This window comes from Rhincodon typus, chromosome 23 (genome assembly GCF_021869965.1).
Source record: "Rhincodon typus isolate 14 chromosome 23, sRhiTyp1.1, whole genome shotgun sequence".
Classification (NCBI taxonomy): domain Eukaryota; kingdom Metazoa; phylum Chordata; class Chondrichthyes; order Orectolobiformes; family Rhincodontidae; genus Rhincodon; species Rhincodon typus.
Window position 1 is genome coordinate 59,743 of NC_063354.1, and position 19,003 is coordinate 78,745.

Below are 19,003 nucleotides of genomic sequence, written 5' to 3' on the forward strand. Positions count from 1 at the left end.
TCCAGGCAGCATCCTGATAAATCTCCTTTGCACCCTCTCTAAAGCTTCCACATCTTTCCTGTAATGAGGTGACCAGAACTGAACACAATATTCCCAGTGTGGTCTAACCAGGGTTTTATAGAGCTGCAGCATAACCTCGGCTGTTAAACTCAATTCTCCTGCCAATGAAAGCCAACACACCTTACACCTTCTTTAAAACCCTATCAACTTGGGTAGCAACTTTGAGGGATCTTTGGACGTGGACCCCAAGATCCCTCTGTTCCTCCACACTGCCAAGAATCCTGCCATTAACCCTGTATTCTGCATTCAAATTTGACCTTCCAAAACCAATCACTTCACACTTTTCTGTGTTGAATTCCATCTGCCACTTCTTTGCCCAGCTCTGCTTCCTTTCAATGTCACGTTGCAACCTACAGCAGCCCACCACGCTGTCCACAACTCCACCAACCTTCGTGTCATCAGCACCTTACTAACCCACCCTTCCACTTCCTCATCCAAGTCATTTATAAAGATCACAGAGCAGAGGTCCCAGAATAGATCCCCGCGACACACCACTGGTCACCGAGCTCCGGGCTGAATACTTTCCATCTACTACCACCCTCTGTCTTCTATTGGACAGCCAATTCTGTATGCAGACAGCCAAATTTCACTGAATCCCATGCCTCCTTACTTTCTGAACGAGCCTACCATGGGGAACCTTACCAAATGCTTTGCTAAAATCCATATACACCACATCCACTGCTCTGCCTTCATCAATGTGTTTTGTCACATCCTCAAAGAATTCAGTAAGGCTTGTGAAGCATGGCCTGCCCCTCACAAAGTCATGCTGACTATTTATAATCAAACTGTGCTTTTCAAAATAATCATAAATACTATCTCTCAGAATCCTCTCCAATAATTTGCCCACCACAAAAGTAAGACTGTTGAATGTGTTCCACTTCCTTTTCCACTTACATTCAACACAGAGGAGAGGAAAGCCCAGGAAAGACTCAGGAAAGACGGGAACATTGTAATCTTACCAGTGTAAGGCACACTAACCAGGGTCCCCCTCAGACCCATTGTCTCACGACCAGGCACACCAACATATAGACTTGCCAAAGAACTACAACAGAAATTGAAATACTTAGTTGACAACATGACCCACTCCATCCACTCCTCTCAAGGATTCCTCAACATCATCAAGGACACCAGAACAGAAGAGGACAAGATGATGATATCCTTCGACATAACAGCACTATTTACATCCATAAACATCGACCTAGCCAAAGAAACAATTGCTACACTACTGGATGAATCAAGTAAGCCGGTAACGCAGGACACCAACAACATCAATAAGGACACCACCATGAGCGTACTAGATCTGTCCCTCACAACCCACTTCACCTTCAACAACAGCATATACAAACAACACAATGGATCCCCAATATCAGGACTGATTGCAGAAGCAGTAATGCAAAGGTTAGAACAGTCAGTGCTCCCCACTATACAATCCAAACTTTGGGTCTGACATGTAGATGACACCTTCGTGATTAGTAAATGCACAAAACTAGAAGGAACCCACCGACACTTAAACAACATCCTCACCGGGGTAAAATTTATAAAAGAAGAAGAAAGCAACAACTGGCTACCCTTCCTGGACATAATGGTAGAACGCAAAAACAGCAGGGTACTCCAGACAACAAACTGAGGCATATAATAACAAGCGGGACAGAACACCAACGCTTCACCAGAGGCGCACTGAACATGTTACCCAGCACCGTGATGAAACGTCTGCAACCAAACCCACCGGCTCGGTGAGTATGTCTACAACCTCATCCACAACCCGAGATACAAATCTTCTCAAAGAGGGGGTGTGGGGGAGGGGGTGTGTAAGGGTGTGTGGGAGGGTGTATGGGAGGGTGTGTGGGAGGGGGTGTGTGAGAGAGTGTGGGAGGGTGTGTGTGTGTGAGAGAGTGTGGGAGGGTGTGTGTGTGTAGGGGTGTGTGGGAGGGTGTGTGTGGGGGTGTGTGGGAGGGTGTGTGTGTATGAGTCTCTGTCTAGCTGTGTGTTTAACAGCTACTTCTTTTCCAGGCCGTATTTCACTTACTGGATCACGTTTGTTCACATTTTGATCAGCTTTATGGCGATTGGGATTTATGGAATTGTCCCGGTCGGGTTTGCACAGCATGTGAAAACACAGCTGGTAAGTGTACTCCAACTCACACGGGTTCAGGCTCATCGCAGGGAGTTTGTATCACCACCTTTCAACCTTCAGATTGCCTCACCCCCTAACAGTGCCTCACCCCCTAACACTGCCTCACCCCCTAATACTGCCTCACCCCCTAACATTGCTTCACATGAAGTCTGGAATCCTGGTCCATGGTGGAGCACAGAGTAAATAAATACAGGTGATCGTGGAAGGTTGTTTATTGAACTGGAGGCCTATGACCAGCAGTGCTCCACAGGGATCAGTGCTGGGTCTGCTGCCGTTTATCATTTATACATATGATTTGGGTGAGAATTTAGGAAGAATGGTTAGAAATTTTGTGGATGACACTAAATTTGTTGGTATTGTTGATAGTCAAGAAGATTATCTAAGATTACAAAGAGGTTTTGATCAATTGAGCCAATGGGCCACAGAGCGGCAGATGGCGTTTAATTTGGATAAATGCGAGGTGTTGCATTTTGGTAGAACAAAAACAAGGGCAGGACATATACAGTTAATGGTAGGGCCCTCGGGAGTGTTGTCAAACAGAGAGACCTAGCGGTTCAGGAACATAATTCTTTGAAAGTTGCGTCACAGGTGGACAGGGCAGTGAATAAGGCGTTAGCACGCTTGCCTTCATTGCTCATAGCATTGAGTATAGGAGTTGGGACGTTATGTTGAGGTTGTACAGGACTTTGGTGAGGCCACTGTTGGAGAACTGTGTGCAGTTCTGGTCACCCAGCTATTGGAAGGATATTATTAAATTGTTCAGAAAAGATTCACCAGGATGTTGCCAGAACTAGAGAGCTTGAGTCATATCAAGAGGCTAAGTAGGCTGGGGCTTTTTTACACTTGACCATATGAGGTTGAGGAGTGACATTATAGAGGTGTATAAAATCATGAGGGGCATAGAGAGCCTGAATGGCAAAGGTCTTTTCTCCAGGATGGGGGAGTTTGAAATAGGGGGCGTGGATTTAAGGTGAGAGGGGAAAGATTTAAGAGGGACCTGAGGAGCAACATTAACATGCAGAGAGTGGTCCGCATGTTGAATGAACTGCCAGAGGAAGTGGTAAATGCAGGTATAGTGATAATATTTAAAAGACATTTGGACAGGTGCATGAATATGAAAGGTTTAGAGGGATATGGGTCAAATATAAGCAAGTGGGACTAGTTTAGTTTGGGAAACTTGGTTGGCATGGACAAGTTGGACTGAAGGGTCTGTTTCTGTGCTGTATGACTCTATGAATACCCCCCTGCCTTCCCATCACACCTCCAGCCACAAGTATAGAACGGAGTCAGGCGATCTATACCTGTAATGTTTCACTCTGTTAATAAAATCTACTTGAAATAAAGACAGGCAATGGTTTCTTCCCTCACCAACTGGTTAACTGAAATATAACACTCCTTTCCTTTACCTGCTGCTGACTTATTCCACTCCCTACCCTTACCCCACCTTATTTTCCTCCTCATCTTATATTACCCACTGCTCCTCCACCATCTCCTCCTCTCTGGGACCAGCAACCGATCGTCAATTTCAGTAAGGTGAGGCTATTAAGAAGGATTATTGATGAAGAAATTCTATCACTAAGGCTTGCTGCAGTTCCTCCTCTTGGGGCAATATTTGTCCTTGAGATCAGGGATGACAATAAGATACAGAATTAGGCCATTAACCTATTGAGTCTGCTCCACCATTTGATCATGGCTGATATGTTTCTCAACCCCATTCTCCTGCCTTCTCCCTATAACCCTTGATCCCCCTTACTAATCAAGAACCTGTCTATCTCTGTCTTAAATACACTCAATGACTTGGCCTCCACAGCCCTCTGGGGGAATGAGTCCCACAGATTCCCCACCCTCTGGCTGAAGAAATTCCTCCTCATCTCAGTTCTAAACGGTTGTCCCTTTACTTTAAGGCTGTGCCCTCAAGTCCTAGTCTCTCCTACAAGTGGAAACATCTTCGCCACCTCCACTCTATCCAGGCCTCTCAGTATTCTGTAAGTTTCAATCGGATTCCCCGTCATCCTTCTAAACTCCATTCATTGCAGATTAAGAATCCTCAACTGCTCCTCATTTGACAAATCCTTCATCCCTGAAATCATTCTTGTAAACTTCCTCAGGACTCTCTCTAACACCAGCACATCCTTCCTCAGATATGTGGCCTAAAATTGTTGACAATATTCCGAATGTGGTCTGATCAGAACCTTACACTGACACAAATTTTTAATTCCTCTCTGGCCATGGGGGAAGTGCCAGAGGACTGGAAGATGGCTAAAGTGGTTCCACTTTTTAAGAAGGGTAGTAGAGATGAACCAGGAAATTACAGCCCGGTGAGTCTCACGTCAGTGGTAGGCAAACTATTGGAGAAAATTCGGCAACAGCGAATCAATACCCACTTGAAAAGGCATGGGTTAATTAGGGTTGTCAGCATGGTTTTGTCAGAGAGAGGTCATGCCTAAAAAATTTGTTAGAATTTTATGAAAATGTGATTAAGTGTGTGGATGAGAGAAGTTCAGTTGATGTAGTTTATATGGATTTTAGCAAAACCTTTGACAAGGTCCCTCATGGAGACTGATTGAGAATGTTAAAGCACGTGGAATTGAGGAAAACTTGGCGAGAGGCATCAGAAACTTGCTTAGCAACAGGACACAAAGGGTGGTGATAGGAGGCTGTTTGAGTGACCAGAGGCCGGTGTCCCGCGGTGTACCACAAGGATCAGTGCTGGGACCTTAATTGTTTGTTATTTACATAAATGATAGAGATGAAAATGTGGGGGAATGTTAAGCAGCTTTGCAGATGACACCAAGATTGGTAGAGTGGTCCATAGTGAAGAAGATGGTTGTAGGTTACAGGAAGGTAGAGACAAGTTGGTCAGATGAGCAGACCAGTGGCAGATAGTATTTAACCCTGATAAGTGTGAGGTGATGCACTTTGGAAGAAGAAACATTATGAGGGAGTATTTAATGAATGGCAGGACACTGGGTAGCTCAGAGGAACAGAGGGATCTTGGGGTAATTATTCACAGATCCCTGAAGTCAGCAGAACACGTGAATAGGATAGTTAAGAAGGCAAATGGGACACTTGCTTTCGTCAGTCATGGCACACAGTGTAAGAGCAAGGAGGTAATGCTGGAGTTATACAGAGCATTGGTCAGGCCACAGCTGGAGTATGGTGTATGTTCTGGTCACCTCACTACAGGAAGGGTGTGATAGCACTCGAGGAGGTACAGAGGGGGTTCACCAGGATGTTGCCTGGGATGGAGAAATTGAGATGTAAGGAGAGAGTAGATACCCTTGGATTGTTTTCTGTAGTGCGGAGAAAACTGAGGAGAGACATGATTGAGGTGTATAAGATTACGTGGGGTATGGACAGGGTGAATGGAGAGCAGTTGTTCCCCTTGGTTGAGGGATTAATCACAAGGGGGGATAGTTTTAGGGTAAGGGGCAGGAGATTCAGAGGGGATTTTGGAAAAACATTTTCACTCAGCAGGTGTTTGGAATCTGGAATGCCCTGCCTGCCAAGGTAGTGGAGGCTGGAAACCTTACAATCTTTAAAAAATGTTTGCATGAGTACCTGAAATATCATAACATTCAGGGATATGGGGCAAGTGCTGGAAATTGGGATTAGCACACTTTTAGTGGTGCAGACTCGATGGGCCAAAGGGGCATTTCCTAGCTATATGAATCTCTGAATCAATTATACAGAGTACATCCCTGCTCTTGTAATTTTAGCCCGCTTGAAATTAATGCTAACATTTCATTTGGCTTCTCAATCTCAGACTGAAACTACATGTTCATCTTAAGAGAATCCTGAACTAGGACTACTAAGTCCCTTTGTGCTTCAGATTTCCAAAGTCTTTCCCCATTCAAAAAATAGTCTACACCTCTGTTCTTCCTGATAAAGTGCATCAGCTCACACTTTCCCACATTATATTCAATCTGCCTCTTCTTTGCTCACTCTCCCAGCCTCTCTGAGTCCTTCTGCAGTCTCTCTGCTTCCTCAATATTACCTGTCCCTCCACCTGAGCCTTCACTTCTTCATCTGCTTCTTCAAATTTTACCCACAATAACGTGTGCTGAATTGCACACTGCTTTTTGCTTTTTTTTGTTCTGTCCTTCACCTTATTCTGTCCTTCTGTTTAAAAAAAAATTGTATCTAGCTTGTATTCGGAGAAATGGAACTGTGAGCTATTTTAAGATTCTGAGCTGTTTCCTTGGAGAAAGACTGGTGAAATAATTCTTGACACTCATTTCAGGCTGTCTCACAGGAAGCAACTGTTGTACACTCTTACTTAAATTTTAATTTCTATTCTATCACATGGGACTGCAGTCAATATAAATTCAGATTATAGGGTGGTGACAAACAGAAAAAAAATAGCAACAAAGGTTTTATATTAATTCCATTTTTTCAGGTGTTGAGGAATAAAGGGGTGTATGAGAGTGTGCAACATATACAGCAAGAGAACTTTTGGATTGGACCAAGCTCGGTGAGTGGGTAATAATATGACAAGTGCTGATCTGATTTATTATGAGACACGGTTCGATTGTAAACACTCTTGATCTTTTGCAGGTTGCTCTCATTCACCTCGGAGCAAAGTTTTCTCCCTGCTTACGGAGGGACCAGTCCATTGCAAAACTTATTGAGAAGCAAAGAGAACAGGAGAGAAACTCTGGCTGTTGTGTTCAGAATGATAACTCTGGGTGTGTACAGACGCTGGAGGAAGATTGTTCGGTATGTTCGATTGCCTGGACAAACTTTTGTCATTTAATACAAACTGCCTTTCAACAATTATCATTGGCTAAGCCTTTTTGCCTGGAGGTGGACCTAACCCTGTACCACTGGCTTAGGAAATAGCTGTTTCTGAACAGTCTTCATTCTATATATACACTTATATTGATGAGTCGTGTATATTTCAAATTCACTTACTGTTTGTAAACTCCTTGATATTCCTCTGGGTTCCAAGGATCAGTTCTGTGTGTCAGCTATTTATAATCAATGCACAAAGATACAGCGAGTAATGAACCTACTTATGCTAATAATACAAAGCAAGGTTGAAATGCAAGTTGTGAGGAGGTCACAGGGAGGCAGCAAACAGATGTAGACAGGACTGAGCTAAGGAGAAACTCAGCAGGTCTGGCAGCGTATGTGGGAAGAAAGCAGAGTTAACATTTCAAGTCTGGTGACTATTCTGATGACATTTATGATCAAGCATCATTAAATATTATGTTAGAAACACGATTCAGATCATCTTGTACAATTTAAAATTTTATCACCCTCACCACAGGAGTCGAATACCTAGTCCCAAAACTATTCCTGTGTTTTAAATTGATTCCAATTGGAATTCTTTATTCATTAACGGGATGAGGGCGTTGCTGGCCAGGCAGCATATATTGCCCATCCCTAGTTGCCCAGAGGGCAGTTAAGAGTCAACCACATTGCTGTGGGTCTGGAGTCACTTGTAGACCAGACCAGGTAAGGATGGCAGTTTTCTTCCCTAAAGGACATTAGTGAACCAGATGGGTTTTTCCAACAATCGGCAATGGATTCATGGTCATCATTAGATTCATAATACTTTACCTCAGTATTCACAGCAGAAAAGGAAGATGGCTTGCTGAAAGTCCCAAAGAAATTAACAGAGCATTGGAGATAGTAAGAACTGCAGATGCTGGTGTCAGAGTTAACACAATGTGGATCTGGAGGAACACAGCAGGCCAGGCAGCATCAGAGGAGCAGGAAAGTTGACGTTTCGGGTCGGGACCCTTCTCTCCCACTTCCCCATTTCTGAAGAAGGGTCCCGACCCGAAACGTCAGCTTTCCTGCTCCTTTGATGCTGCCTGGCCTGCTGTGTTCCTTCAGCTCCACACTGTGATAACAGAGTAGGGTCTAAATAAAACTAGGTTAAGCAAATCATCAATAATGGGGAAATTAATGGAATTGAAGTGTGACAAATCCCCAGGACCTGATAATTTCCATTCCCAGGTGTTAAAAAAGGTAGGAGAGCCCATTGCCAATGTCCTAACCATAATCTTTCAGAATTCCGTAATGATTGGAAATTTGCTCATGTCACTCCGCTTTTTAAGAAGGGTGGCAGAGAAACACCAGCGAATTATGGACCAGTTAGCATGACATTAGAGGTGAGGAAATTGTTGGAGTCTGTAATCAGGATAGAGTAACTGATCACCTCAAAAAATGTCAGTTAATCAGAGAGAGTCAGCACAGATTCACGAAAGGTAGGTAATGCCTGACAAACCTCATGGAGTGTTTTGAAGAGGTGACAAAGGTAGTGGACAGAGGTAAATTGATGGATGCTGTTTATATGGACTTCCAGAAGGTAGTCCCACAGAAGTGACTGTTCACTAAAGTGGAAGCCCATGGAATTGAGTGCAAATTACTGACATGGACAGGAAATTGACTGAGTGGCAGGAAACAGAGAGTTGGAATAATGGATAAACACTCAAATTGGCAGGATGTGACTAGTGGTATCCTGCAGGGTTCTGTGCTAGTTTCTCAGTTATTCACAATATTCATTAATGACTTGGATAATGGCATATGAAATCAAATATCCAAATGTGCTGACAACATGAAAATAGGCAGCATTGTAGTCAGTGTTGACAATAGCATAAATTTACAGAAGGATATTGAAAGCTGTGGCTGGCAGACTTTAATATAAGCAAGTATGAGGTTATCCATTTCTGGCTGAGAAAGGATTAATCAGGTTATTTTTTAGATGGCAAAAGGTTAAATGCAATGGATGTCCAATAAGATTTGAAGGTTCAGGTGCATAGCTCTTTAAAATGCCACGAACAGATGCAGAAAATAGTAAAGAAAGCTAATGGGATACTGGCCTTCATATCTGAAGGACTGGAGTATAGGGATGCAGGTGTTTTGCTGCAATTATACAAAATGCTAGTTAGACCCCATTTAGAGCACTTTAAGCAGATATTAGGAAGGTTAATTTGGCTCTAGAGCATGATCAATACAGGTTTGCTAGAATGATGCCTGGGCTTCAGGGGTTAGTTTATGAGGAGAGATTAGACAAAGTAGGCCTTAATTCTCTTGAATTGAGAATATTAAGGAGTGATCTAATCAAGATTTTCTGGATATTAACAGGGAAAGGCAGGGCAGATAATGATGAACTATTTCTACTGGTTAAAGATTCTCGAACCAGGGGGTGTAGTCAAAGAATTAGGGCCAGGCCATTCAGGAGAGATTTAGAAACCACTTCTCCACAGAGTATTGCAGGTTTGGAATTGAATTGCTAATTCAGTTGTTAAATTTAAATTTGAGACACAAATATTTATAAAGCAAGGGTATCAAGGGATATGGGCCCATGGCAGGCAAAAGGATTTAGGCCACAGATTAGCCATGATTTTATTGAATGGCAGAACAGACTCAAGGGACTGAATGGTCTACTTCTGTTCCTATGTTTGTTTGATTTGCTGACCTTATCTATTCTCAAATACAGGAAACACTTGCAACGTTTGTAAAATGGCCAAAGTTGCAGGCCCCCTACTTGGAATCCACCAATGGGAGTAGAACATCTGGGGGAGTGTGCCATCAGGATCCAAGGTATGTGAGCTCTGGTCAAATCATTTGGCAGCACTCCCTACCCTGATACCTTCTTCCCAAGATCTACTCACTCACCTCCCTCCCAGTACTTTTCCAGTACCACCCAGTATTGACCCCATCTCTCTTTGATACATTCCTGTTATCTGCTCAGATTTACCTGGATTAAAAGGCTGGTGCCAGGGCAGGTGGTCAAGAAGCCATCAGGTTACCAGAAAAATCCATTTAGCTCGTTAAAATTCTTTGAACAAGTATGTTTTCTTCTCTAAAATGTGACTCATGAGAATGGTCATAATAATTGGTCTTCTATCCATTCAGAATGAATTGATAACCAGTCTGTGTGACTAACTGTGTTGTCTTATGTAGAACATGTGAGGAACCAGCCTCTGCTGAACCACACATCTGGAAGGATGACATTACACAATGGCCAGTGAGTTTTGCTGTGATCATGCTCATGGTACTATAAATGTCTTGGGTTTATATAATCAGGAAAGGATTGATAGGCTGGGATCTCCTCTCTTTTGAGAACAGAGGCTGAGAGATGTCCTAATCAAGGTCTTTAAAATGGTGACAGGTTTTGATGGAGTGAATACAGAGTGACCATTTTCTCTTGTGGGAAAAAGCAGAACTTGAGGCTGTTAGTATATTGTCATCCAGCAATTCAATTGGTACTCAGGAGAAACATCTTTCCCCAGTGAGTGGGAAGAAGTTAGAACTTGTTCCCTCGGGGAGCATTTTAATTTTTAATTTGTTGATAGAACATGGGTATTACAGGTTGGGTCAATATTTATTGCACATTCCTAATTGTCCTGCAGATGGTGGTGGTGAGCTGCATTCTCAAATCACTGCAATCTCTGGAGTGTCAAGTCACCCTCTAATCCGTTCTCCTTCTTACATTTATCCAGCTTCTCTTTAAATGTTTTGATACTGTTCATTTCAACCTAATGTCCCAGGCCAAGCCATCTTCAACTGCTCCATCGATGACCTTCCCTCCATCATAAGGTCAGAACTGGGATGTTTGGTGATGTTTGCACAATGTTCAGCACCATTCGGCACTCCTCAGATACTGAAGCAGTCCATGTTCACATGCAACACAATCTGGACAATATCCAGGCTTGGGCTGACAAGTGGCAAGTAACATTCATGCCACACAAATGCCAGGCTATGACCATCTCCAATGTTATGGATCAGTCTGAACCACTTTAAAACATATAAAGATGGCAGCTTAGACTCCAACTTCTTATCTTTAAAGGCGTTGTGTTCTGGATGTAATTCGACTGTTCAAAGTACCAGGCTTGAAGCAAAAAACAATTTATTCTTACACTGTTGTTAAAATACAATTGAAAGAAAGAAGGAATGGAATAACTTAACTCAATTGGAAAATTTTACAGAATAATAGATAATTTAACTACTAAACTATAACTGGTCCAATATAGTAACATCCTATAAACACACACTTAGCAAAAGGCAAATGCAGTAAAACAGGTTGTCTCACATGCGATTCTAGCAGCAGGAAGACAACCCCAGCTTTTAGCTGTAGAGATAGAAGAATAACAACTTCCACATCTAGCTTCAAGACCCCAGCAACTACTGAAAGTTAAATTAAAACCCTGGTTCTGTTGGAGCAAGACTCCACCTATTCATGCTGCTTCTTTTGCTCCAACTTAATAAAAACTAAGGCCTCACAAGCTGTTTACTTTATTGGCTTGGAACAGACTGCTTGGTATCTCTGTCTCAATCTCTCTTCATTAATAAAGAAGACAAAATACATCTCTTAAAACTATATTATTGACACACCAGTAAAAGAGAATCTAACCCCTGCCCCTTGACATTCAATGCTGTTACCATCACTGAATCCCCCACTATCAACATTGACCAATGACCAGGAATGCAACAGGATCTACCTTATAAATACAGTGGCTACAAGAGCAGGTCAGAGACTGGGAATACTGCAGTGAGTAACTCACCTCCTGACTCCCCAAAGCCTGCCCACCATCTACAAGGCACAAGTCGGGAGTGTGATCCACTTGCCTGGATGGGTGCAGCCCCAACAACACTCGAGAAACTCAACACCATCCAGGACAAAGCAGCTGCTTCACTAGCACCACATCCACAAACATCCCACTCCCTCCACCACCGATGCTCAGTAGCAGCAGTGTGTACTACCTACAGGATGCACTGCAGAAATTCACCAAAGATCCTCAGACAGCACCTTCCAAACCCACAACCACTTCCATTTAGAAGGACAAGGGCAGCAGGTACATAGGAACACCACCCTCTTGCAAGTTCCCCTCCAAGCCACTCACCATCCTGACGGGAATATATCACCGTTCCTTCACTGTCACTGGGTCAAAATCCTGGAGTTCTCTCCCTAATAGCATTGTGGGTCTACCTACAGCACATTGATTGCAGCGATTCAAGAAGGCAGCTCACCACCACCTTCTCAAGGGGCAATTAGGGATGGGCAATAAATGCTCACCCAGCCAGTGATACCTGCATTCTATGAAAGAATAATAGGCATTTTTTGTCAGAATTATCACTAAACACTTGATACAAAGAATTCCTTAAATATTCTAGCCTGGTTAATGTCTCTCCATCTATTAACCAACAACAGTAAATCACTCGTGTTTTCCAAATGATTAATTCACATATAAAGCCTGTTCAGAGCAATGCAAACTATCAAAGGTGAGAGAAAGGGGGAGGGGGAAAGGCAGGACTTTTGTTTGACTGTTAATTCCTGACTGTTTCCCAGCTCACAATTACTCCTCCAAACTGGTTCAGGACCATGACACCAGCCAGTGTGACTATGAGCTGTGTAAACAGTACGCATATGTGCATTGAACCGGTCCTTGAACTCAGTTCTGAGGAAGGGTCACCGGAACCGAAACATTAACTCTGTTTTTAAATTCACAGATGCTGCCAGACCTGCTGAGCTTTTCCAGCAACTTTGTTTTTGTTCCTGATTTACAGCATCTGCAGTTCTTTCGGTTTTTATTCTGTTATGCTACATCATATTTCCACTTAGCTACTGAGTTTGCAAAGCATTAACCTCCCTCATGACACTTTGTCAGTTCACATATATAAGTTTAAAATTGTCTTTGTATTTCTATAATCTTTCTATGTCTCCTTCTATATAGTGCAATACTAACTGTTTCTCTCGCACTATCTAATCTTCTCACCTCTTTATGCACTTTAGTTCTCTTTCCTACTCCTGTATGCTGATGGCAATCTCCTTACCAATTTTGTTTAAACAGCACGGCCACAGCAGTGAAGCTCCCCTGTCCCATTGTGGTACAAGCTAGCCTCACTGACTATGTGCCTCATGCCCATAATTGGTCCCAGTGCTCAAAGAATCTGAAGCTCCTTCCTCCTGAAATATATTTCAATACATGTATTTATCCTTGTGACCTTATATCTGCATTAGCTGATGTGTTGCATTGGGAGTAATCAATAAATTATTAGCTTTTAAATTTTTGACATCCTGAACTCTGACAATGAGTTCAGCACTTGCTGTCTCTGTCTTGTTGGTGCGAATGTAGACTATAACTTTCAGCTCACAATTCCTCTTCAACTGTAATGGGAGCAAGAGATAAGTTGGCTCATTTACACACAAACATATCTTTAAGAATATCGCTGAGAAATTATCACTTGCAGCAATCTTGCAAATAAACTGGAATGATGTCCCTGTCCATGCTCTTTGTACAGATTTGCACTTATCAAGCAAAGAAGAAACAGACAGGTCTGAAACACCTGGATTGTGCTATCAAAGGAAGACCCTGCTGCATTGGGACAAAGGGCAGGTGTGTGACCTTCAGATGGGGCAATTAATCATGGAAAATAGGAAATTGAACTGGTAGAACATAGAACATAGAACATTACAGCGCAGTACAGGCCCTTCGGCCCTCGATGTTGCGCCGACCTGTGAAACCAATCTGAAGCCCATCTAACCTAAACTATTCCATTATCATCCATATGTTTATCCAATGACCATTTAAATGCCCTTAAAGTGGGCGAGTCTACTATTTTTGCAGGCAGGGCATTCCACGCCCTTACTACTCTCTGAGTAAAGAACCTACCTCTGACATCTGTCCTATATCTATCACCCCTCAATTTAAAGCTATGTCCCCTCATGCTAGCCATCACCATCCGAGGAAAAAGGCTCTCACTGTCCACCCTATCTAATCCTCTGATCATCTTGTATGTCTCTATTAAGTCACCTCTTAACCTTCTTCTCTCTAACGAAAACAGCCTCAAGACCCTCAGCCTTTCCTCATAAGACCTTCCCTCCATACCAGGCAACATCCTGGTAAATCTCCTCTGCACCCTTTTCAATGCTTCCACATCCTTCGTATAATGCGGTGACCAGAACTGTACGCAATACTCCAAGTGCGGCAGCACCAGAGTTTTGTACAGCTGCAACATGACCTCATGGCTCCGAAACTCAATCCCTCTACCAATAAAACTAACATACTGTACGCCTTCTTAACAATGCTATCAACCTGGGTGGCAACTTTCAGTGATCTATGCACATGGCCACCGAGATCTTTCTGCTCATCCACACTACCAAGAATCTTACCTCTGTATTCCTGTTACTCCTTCCAAAGTGAATCACCTCACACTTTTCCGCATTAAACTCCAGTTTATATCTGGGCTCATCGTAAGAGATACAAGTGCTATCCCAGAAATACAAGTAAGTCAGGAGGTAAGCGGGAGGGAGAGAGAACAGATACAATCTCCAGACGGGTCAAAGAAAATGATTAGAACTAAAAGCTGACAAGTGTTCGCATCCTGCTGGACTTCATTGTGTGTTTTGAAAGAAGTGACTGCTGAAAAGGAGATGCTTTGGATTGAAGTTTCCAAAACTCCCAGGCACTGGAAAGATCCAAACAGATTAAAAATAGTGAATGTGACTCCTCTATTTACAAAACGGAAGAGACAGTTGGCTAAAATCTGTGAGAAGAAAAGTGATTAAGGAGGTTATAGCAAGGCACTTAGAAAATGTGGGAAATTTTGGGAAAAGAGAAATCACATTTGAACATGTGTCTGGGTCAAATTCTCCAGGGTAATTAGAGATGGGCAATAAATACTAGACCAGCCAGCGATGGCCACATCCTACAAACAAATAAAAGCCAAATGGGAGATTTAATGAGGAAGTAAATGAATGATGTGGATAAAGGGAAACCTGTGAATGTGGTGTATTTCAATTTTGAGAAGGCAATTCACATGAGAACACATCAAAGGTTACTATACAAAGTAAAAGTTCGTGGTTTGTGGGGTGATATCATGATGTGCACCAAGGATTAGATTATGACCAGGTAACAGTGAGTTGGGATAAATGGGTCATTGGCAGGATGTGATGAGTGAGAAGCTACAGGAATCAGTGCTTCAACCTCAATTATTTACAAATTATATTAATGGCTTGACAAAGGAATCAAATGAATAGTAGTTAAATTTGTTGATGACACAAAGATAAGTAGAAAGTAAGTCATTAGGTAGACACGAGGAATCTACTAAGGGATATGGATAGATTAAATGGGTTGGCAAAAATTTGGCAGGAGGCATATAATATAGAAAATGTGAACCTGTCAACTTTGGCAATAGAATAGAAAAATAGAAAATTATTTACATGGAAAGTGATTGCAAAAGCCTGATGTACTGAGGGATCTGTCGATCCTGGTATATGAATCACAAATTGTTAATATGCAAGTAATTAACGGGGCTAATAGAATATGGTCATTTATTGTGAGGGGGATGGAATGGACTTACTGAAGTATGTGCTGACATCAAACCCCATTATTCAATATTTCAATGCAGAGAAATGTGAGGTCTTTCATTTTGGTAGTAAGAAAAACACAAAGACAATCCAGGCTCAGTGGTACAACTTTGAGGGGAGTATAGGAGTAGAGAGACTTTGGGGTTCAACTGCATAATTCTCCAAAGGCGAGTTGAAACAGTCATTTGGTTAACTTGATAAGATCCTTGGGTTTATAAATACAATCATAAAGTATAAAAGCAAGGAAGTAATATCTTTCTCATGCATTCATTCATGGGATATGGGCAGCGTTGATTAGGTCAGCATTTATTGCCCATCCCTAATTGTCCAGAAGGCAGTTAAAAGTCAATTATGTTACTGTGGGTCTGGAGTCACATGTAGGCCAGAGGAGGTAAGGATGGTAGTGAACCAAATAGGTTTTCCCTGACAATTTACCATGGATTCATGGTCACCTTTAGTCTCTTAATTCTCTGCAAGAGACTGGAGAAGAAATTGTGGGGGCCCTCGTTCATATATTTGCATCATCATTAGCCATGGGTGAGGTCCCGGAAGACTGGAGGGTAGCGAATGTTGTGCCCTTATACAAGAAGGGCTGCAAACAAAAACCTGGGAATTATAGACCAGGAAGCTTAACATCTGCGGTAGGTAAGTTACTTGAGAAGATTCTGTGGGATAAGATATACATGCATTTGGAGAGACAGAGTTTGATTAGGAGTAGTCAGCATAGCCTCATGCGTTGGAGATCATGCCTCACAAATTTGTTAGAGTTCTTTGATGAAGTGACTAGGAAGGTTGATGAGGGCAGGGCGGTAGACGTAGTCTATATAGATTTCAGTAAGGCCTTTGATAAGGTTCCACATGGTAGGCTGCGATGGAAGATTAGATCACATGGAATCCAGGGAGAGCTGGCAAATTGAATACGCAATTGGCTTGATGGTAGGAAGCAGAGAGTAATAGTGAAAGGATGCTTGTCGATCTGGAGGCCTGTGACTAGTGGTGTGCCTCAGGAGTCGTTGCTGGGCTCATTGCTATTTGTTATCTATATCAATGCTTTGGATGAGAATGTGCAAGGCATAATTAGTAAGTTTGTGGATGACACTAAAATAGGCGGTATTGTGGACAGTGAGGAAGGTTATCAGAAATTGCAGCGGGATCTTGATCAGCTGGGGAAGTGGGGCTGAGAAATGGCAAATGGAATTTATTACAGATAAATGAGAGGTGTTGCATTTTGGGAAGTCAAATCCAGGTAGGAGTTTCATGGTGAATGGTAGGGCCTTAAGGAGTGTAGTGGAACAGAGGGACCTTGGAGTTCAGGTGCACTTTCTGAAAGTGGAGTCACAGGTTGACAGGACAGTGAAGAAGGCTTTTGGCACACTGGCCTTCATCAGTCAGGGCGTTGAGTATAGAAGTTGGGAAGTTATATTGCGGTTGTACAGGACATTGATGAGGCTGCACTTGGAGTATGGTGTTCAGATTTGGTCACCTTGCTATTGGAAGGATGTTATTAAACGGGAAGAAGTGCAGAATAAATTTACAAGGATGTTGCCAGGACTCAAGGGACTGAGCTGTAGGGAGAGGTTGGACAAGCTAGGACTTTATTCTTTGGAACGTAAGAGACTGAGGGGAGATCTTACAGAAGTGTATAAGATCATGAGAGGCATGGACAGGGTGAATGCACTCAGTATTTTTCCCAGGGTTGGGGAATCGAGGACTAGAGGGCATCAGTTTAAGGTAAGAGGGGAAAGAACACATGGGAACCTGAGGGGCAGCTATTTTTTACACTGATGGTGGTACACATGTGGAATGAGCGGCTAGTGGAAGTGGTTGAGGTGGTTACATTAACAACATTTAAACAAATACATGGATAGGAAAGGTTTAGAAGGATAAGTGCAGGGCAATGACATTTGTGTGGATGGACATTTTTGGTCAGCATGGACCAGTTTGGGCCAAAGGGCCTATCTCCCTGCTGTAGGGCTCTGTGACTATATTTTATTTTAATTCAAATTCCACCATCTCCCACAGCTGGATTTGAACCCAGGTCCCCAGAGCATTACCTGGGTCTCCGTAGGATTAACAGTCCAGCAATAATACCACTAGGCCATCACTTGCCTCCTTTACTGCGCCTCTACAAATCATTTGTCAGGCCACATTTGGAATATTGTGTTCACTTCTGGGCGCCTTCTTTAAAGAAGGATGTTAAATCCCTAGGGAAAGTGCAAAGGAGATTTACTGGAATGATACGATGAATGAGGGATTTTAGATAGAGTCGCAGAGTCATAAAGCATGGAAACAGACCCTTCAGACCAACCTGTCCATGCTCACCAAGTACCCAAAACTGAACTAGTCCCACTCGCCTGCGCATATCCCACTAAACTTTTCTTATTCTTGTACCGGTCCAAATGTCTTTTAAATGTTGGAACTGTACCTGCTTCTACCACTTCCTTTGGCAGTTCATTCCACAAATGAACCACGCTCTGTGTGAAAAAGTTGCCCCTTTGGTCCCTTTTAAATCCTTCTCCTCTCATCTTACCTGAGAATCAATCACCTGGTTGTTGGAGGCAAATTGCTTTAGTCAATGATTGTGATGATTGTAATGAAGTCAGCCAGGTGGACTTCATAGATTAGTTTTAAACTCCCCCATCCTCAGGAAAAAACTGGTACTGTTCATCGATGAGAGAAATTGGGCATATTTGCTTTGGAGCAGAGAAGATTAAAAGGTGGCCTTATAGCGGTGTTTAAAATTATGAACAATGTTCACAGGGTAAAGGATATTCTGTTTCCACCAATCAGTATGTCAGTAACTCAAGGTCGCAATTTCAAAATGGTCAGCAAGAGAGTCAGGAGTGAGGAGAACCTTCTTTACCCAGAGCATTGTTAGGATTTGGAATGCGCTGCATGGGAGAGTTGGGGAGGTGGATCCTATAGGAAGTTTCAAAAGCGAGCTGGAGGTATCTTTGAAAGTGATGAATTTAGAGGGGTACAGAGATAGGGTTGGAGAATGGGACTAACTGGCTTGCTCTTTCTGGGGCACAGACAGAATCGATGGGTCGAATGGACTCCTTCTGTACTGTAATATTCTATGATTCTATTCCTGGACTACTCTCACGAATTAAAGATTTTGAATTAAGTGCACAAACTTCCCCAATTGCCTTCACTTGCGGACCGAGTGTGATAGAAAGCCACACACACACACATTTGCACACACACTCGCTCACACACGCTTTCTTTCACACACTTGCTCGCACACTCACACACTCTCTTTCTCACACACACACCAAATAGATAGAATCAGTTATGGGTGAAGGATAGCTGGAAAACATTTCAGTGATTTCTATTTGTGGGTTGTTGAAATAATCTCAATGATTCTTCTGAGATAGTAGGAACTGCAGATGCTAGAGAATCCGAGACAACAAGGTGCAGAGCTGGATGAACACAGCAGGCTAAGCAGCATCATAGGAGCAGAAAGGCTGACGTTTCGGGCC

The 19,003-nt window shown here is 42.7% G+C and overlaps 1 protein-coding gene across 1 annotated transcript in view; it reads left to right on the forward strand.

Moving 5' to 3' along the window:
• LOC109913623 (inactive rhomboid protein 2-like) overlaps positions 1-19,003 on the forward strand; it is a 59,598-nt gene that overhangs the window by 24,320 nt on the left and 16,275 nt on the right. Inside the window, exons 7-12 of the mRNA XM_048611063.1 lie at positions 2,071-2,182; positions 6,594-6,668; positions 6,752-6,913; positions 9,648-9,751; positions 10,115-10,178; positions 13,454-13,548. Coding sequence (XP_048467020.1) covers positions 2,071-2,182; positions 6,594-6,668; positions 6,752-6,913; positions 9,648-9,751; positions 10,115-10,178; positions 13,454-13,548 — 612 coding nt within the window. The remainder of the gene's footprint in view (positions 1-2,070; positions 2,183-6,593; positions 6,669-6,751; positions 6,914-9,647; positions 9,752-10,114; positions 10,179-13,453; positions 13,549-19,003) is intronic.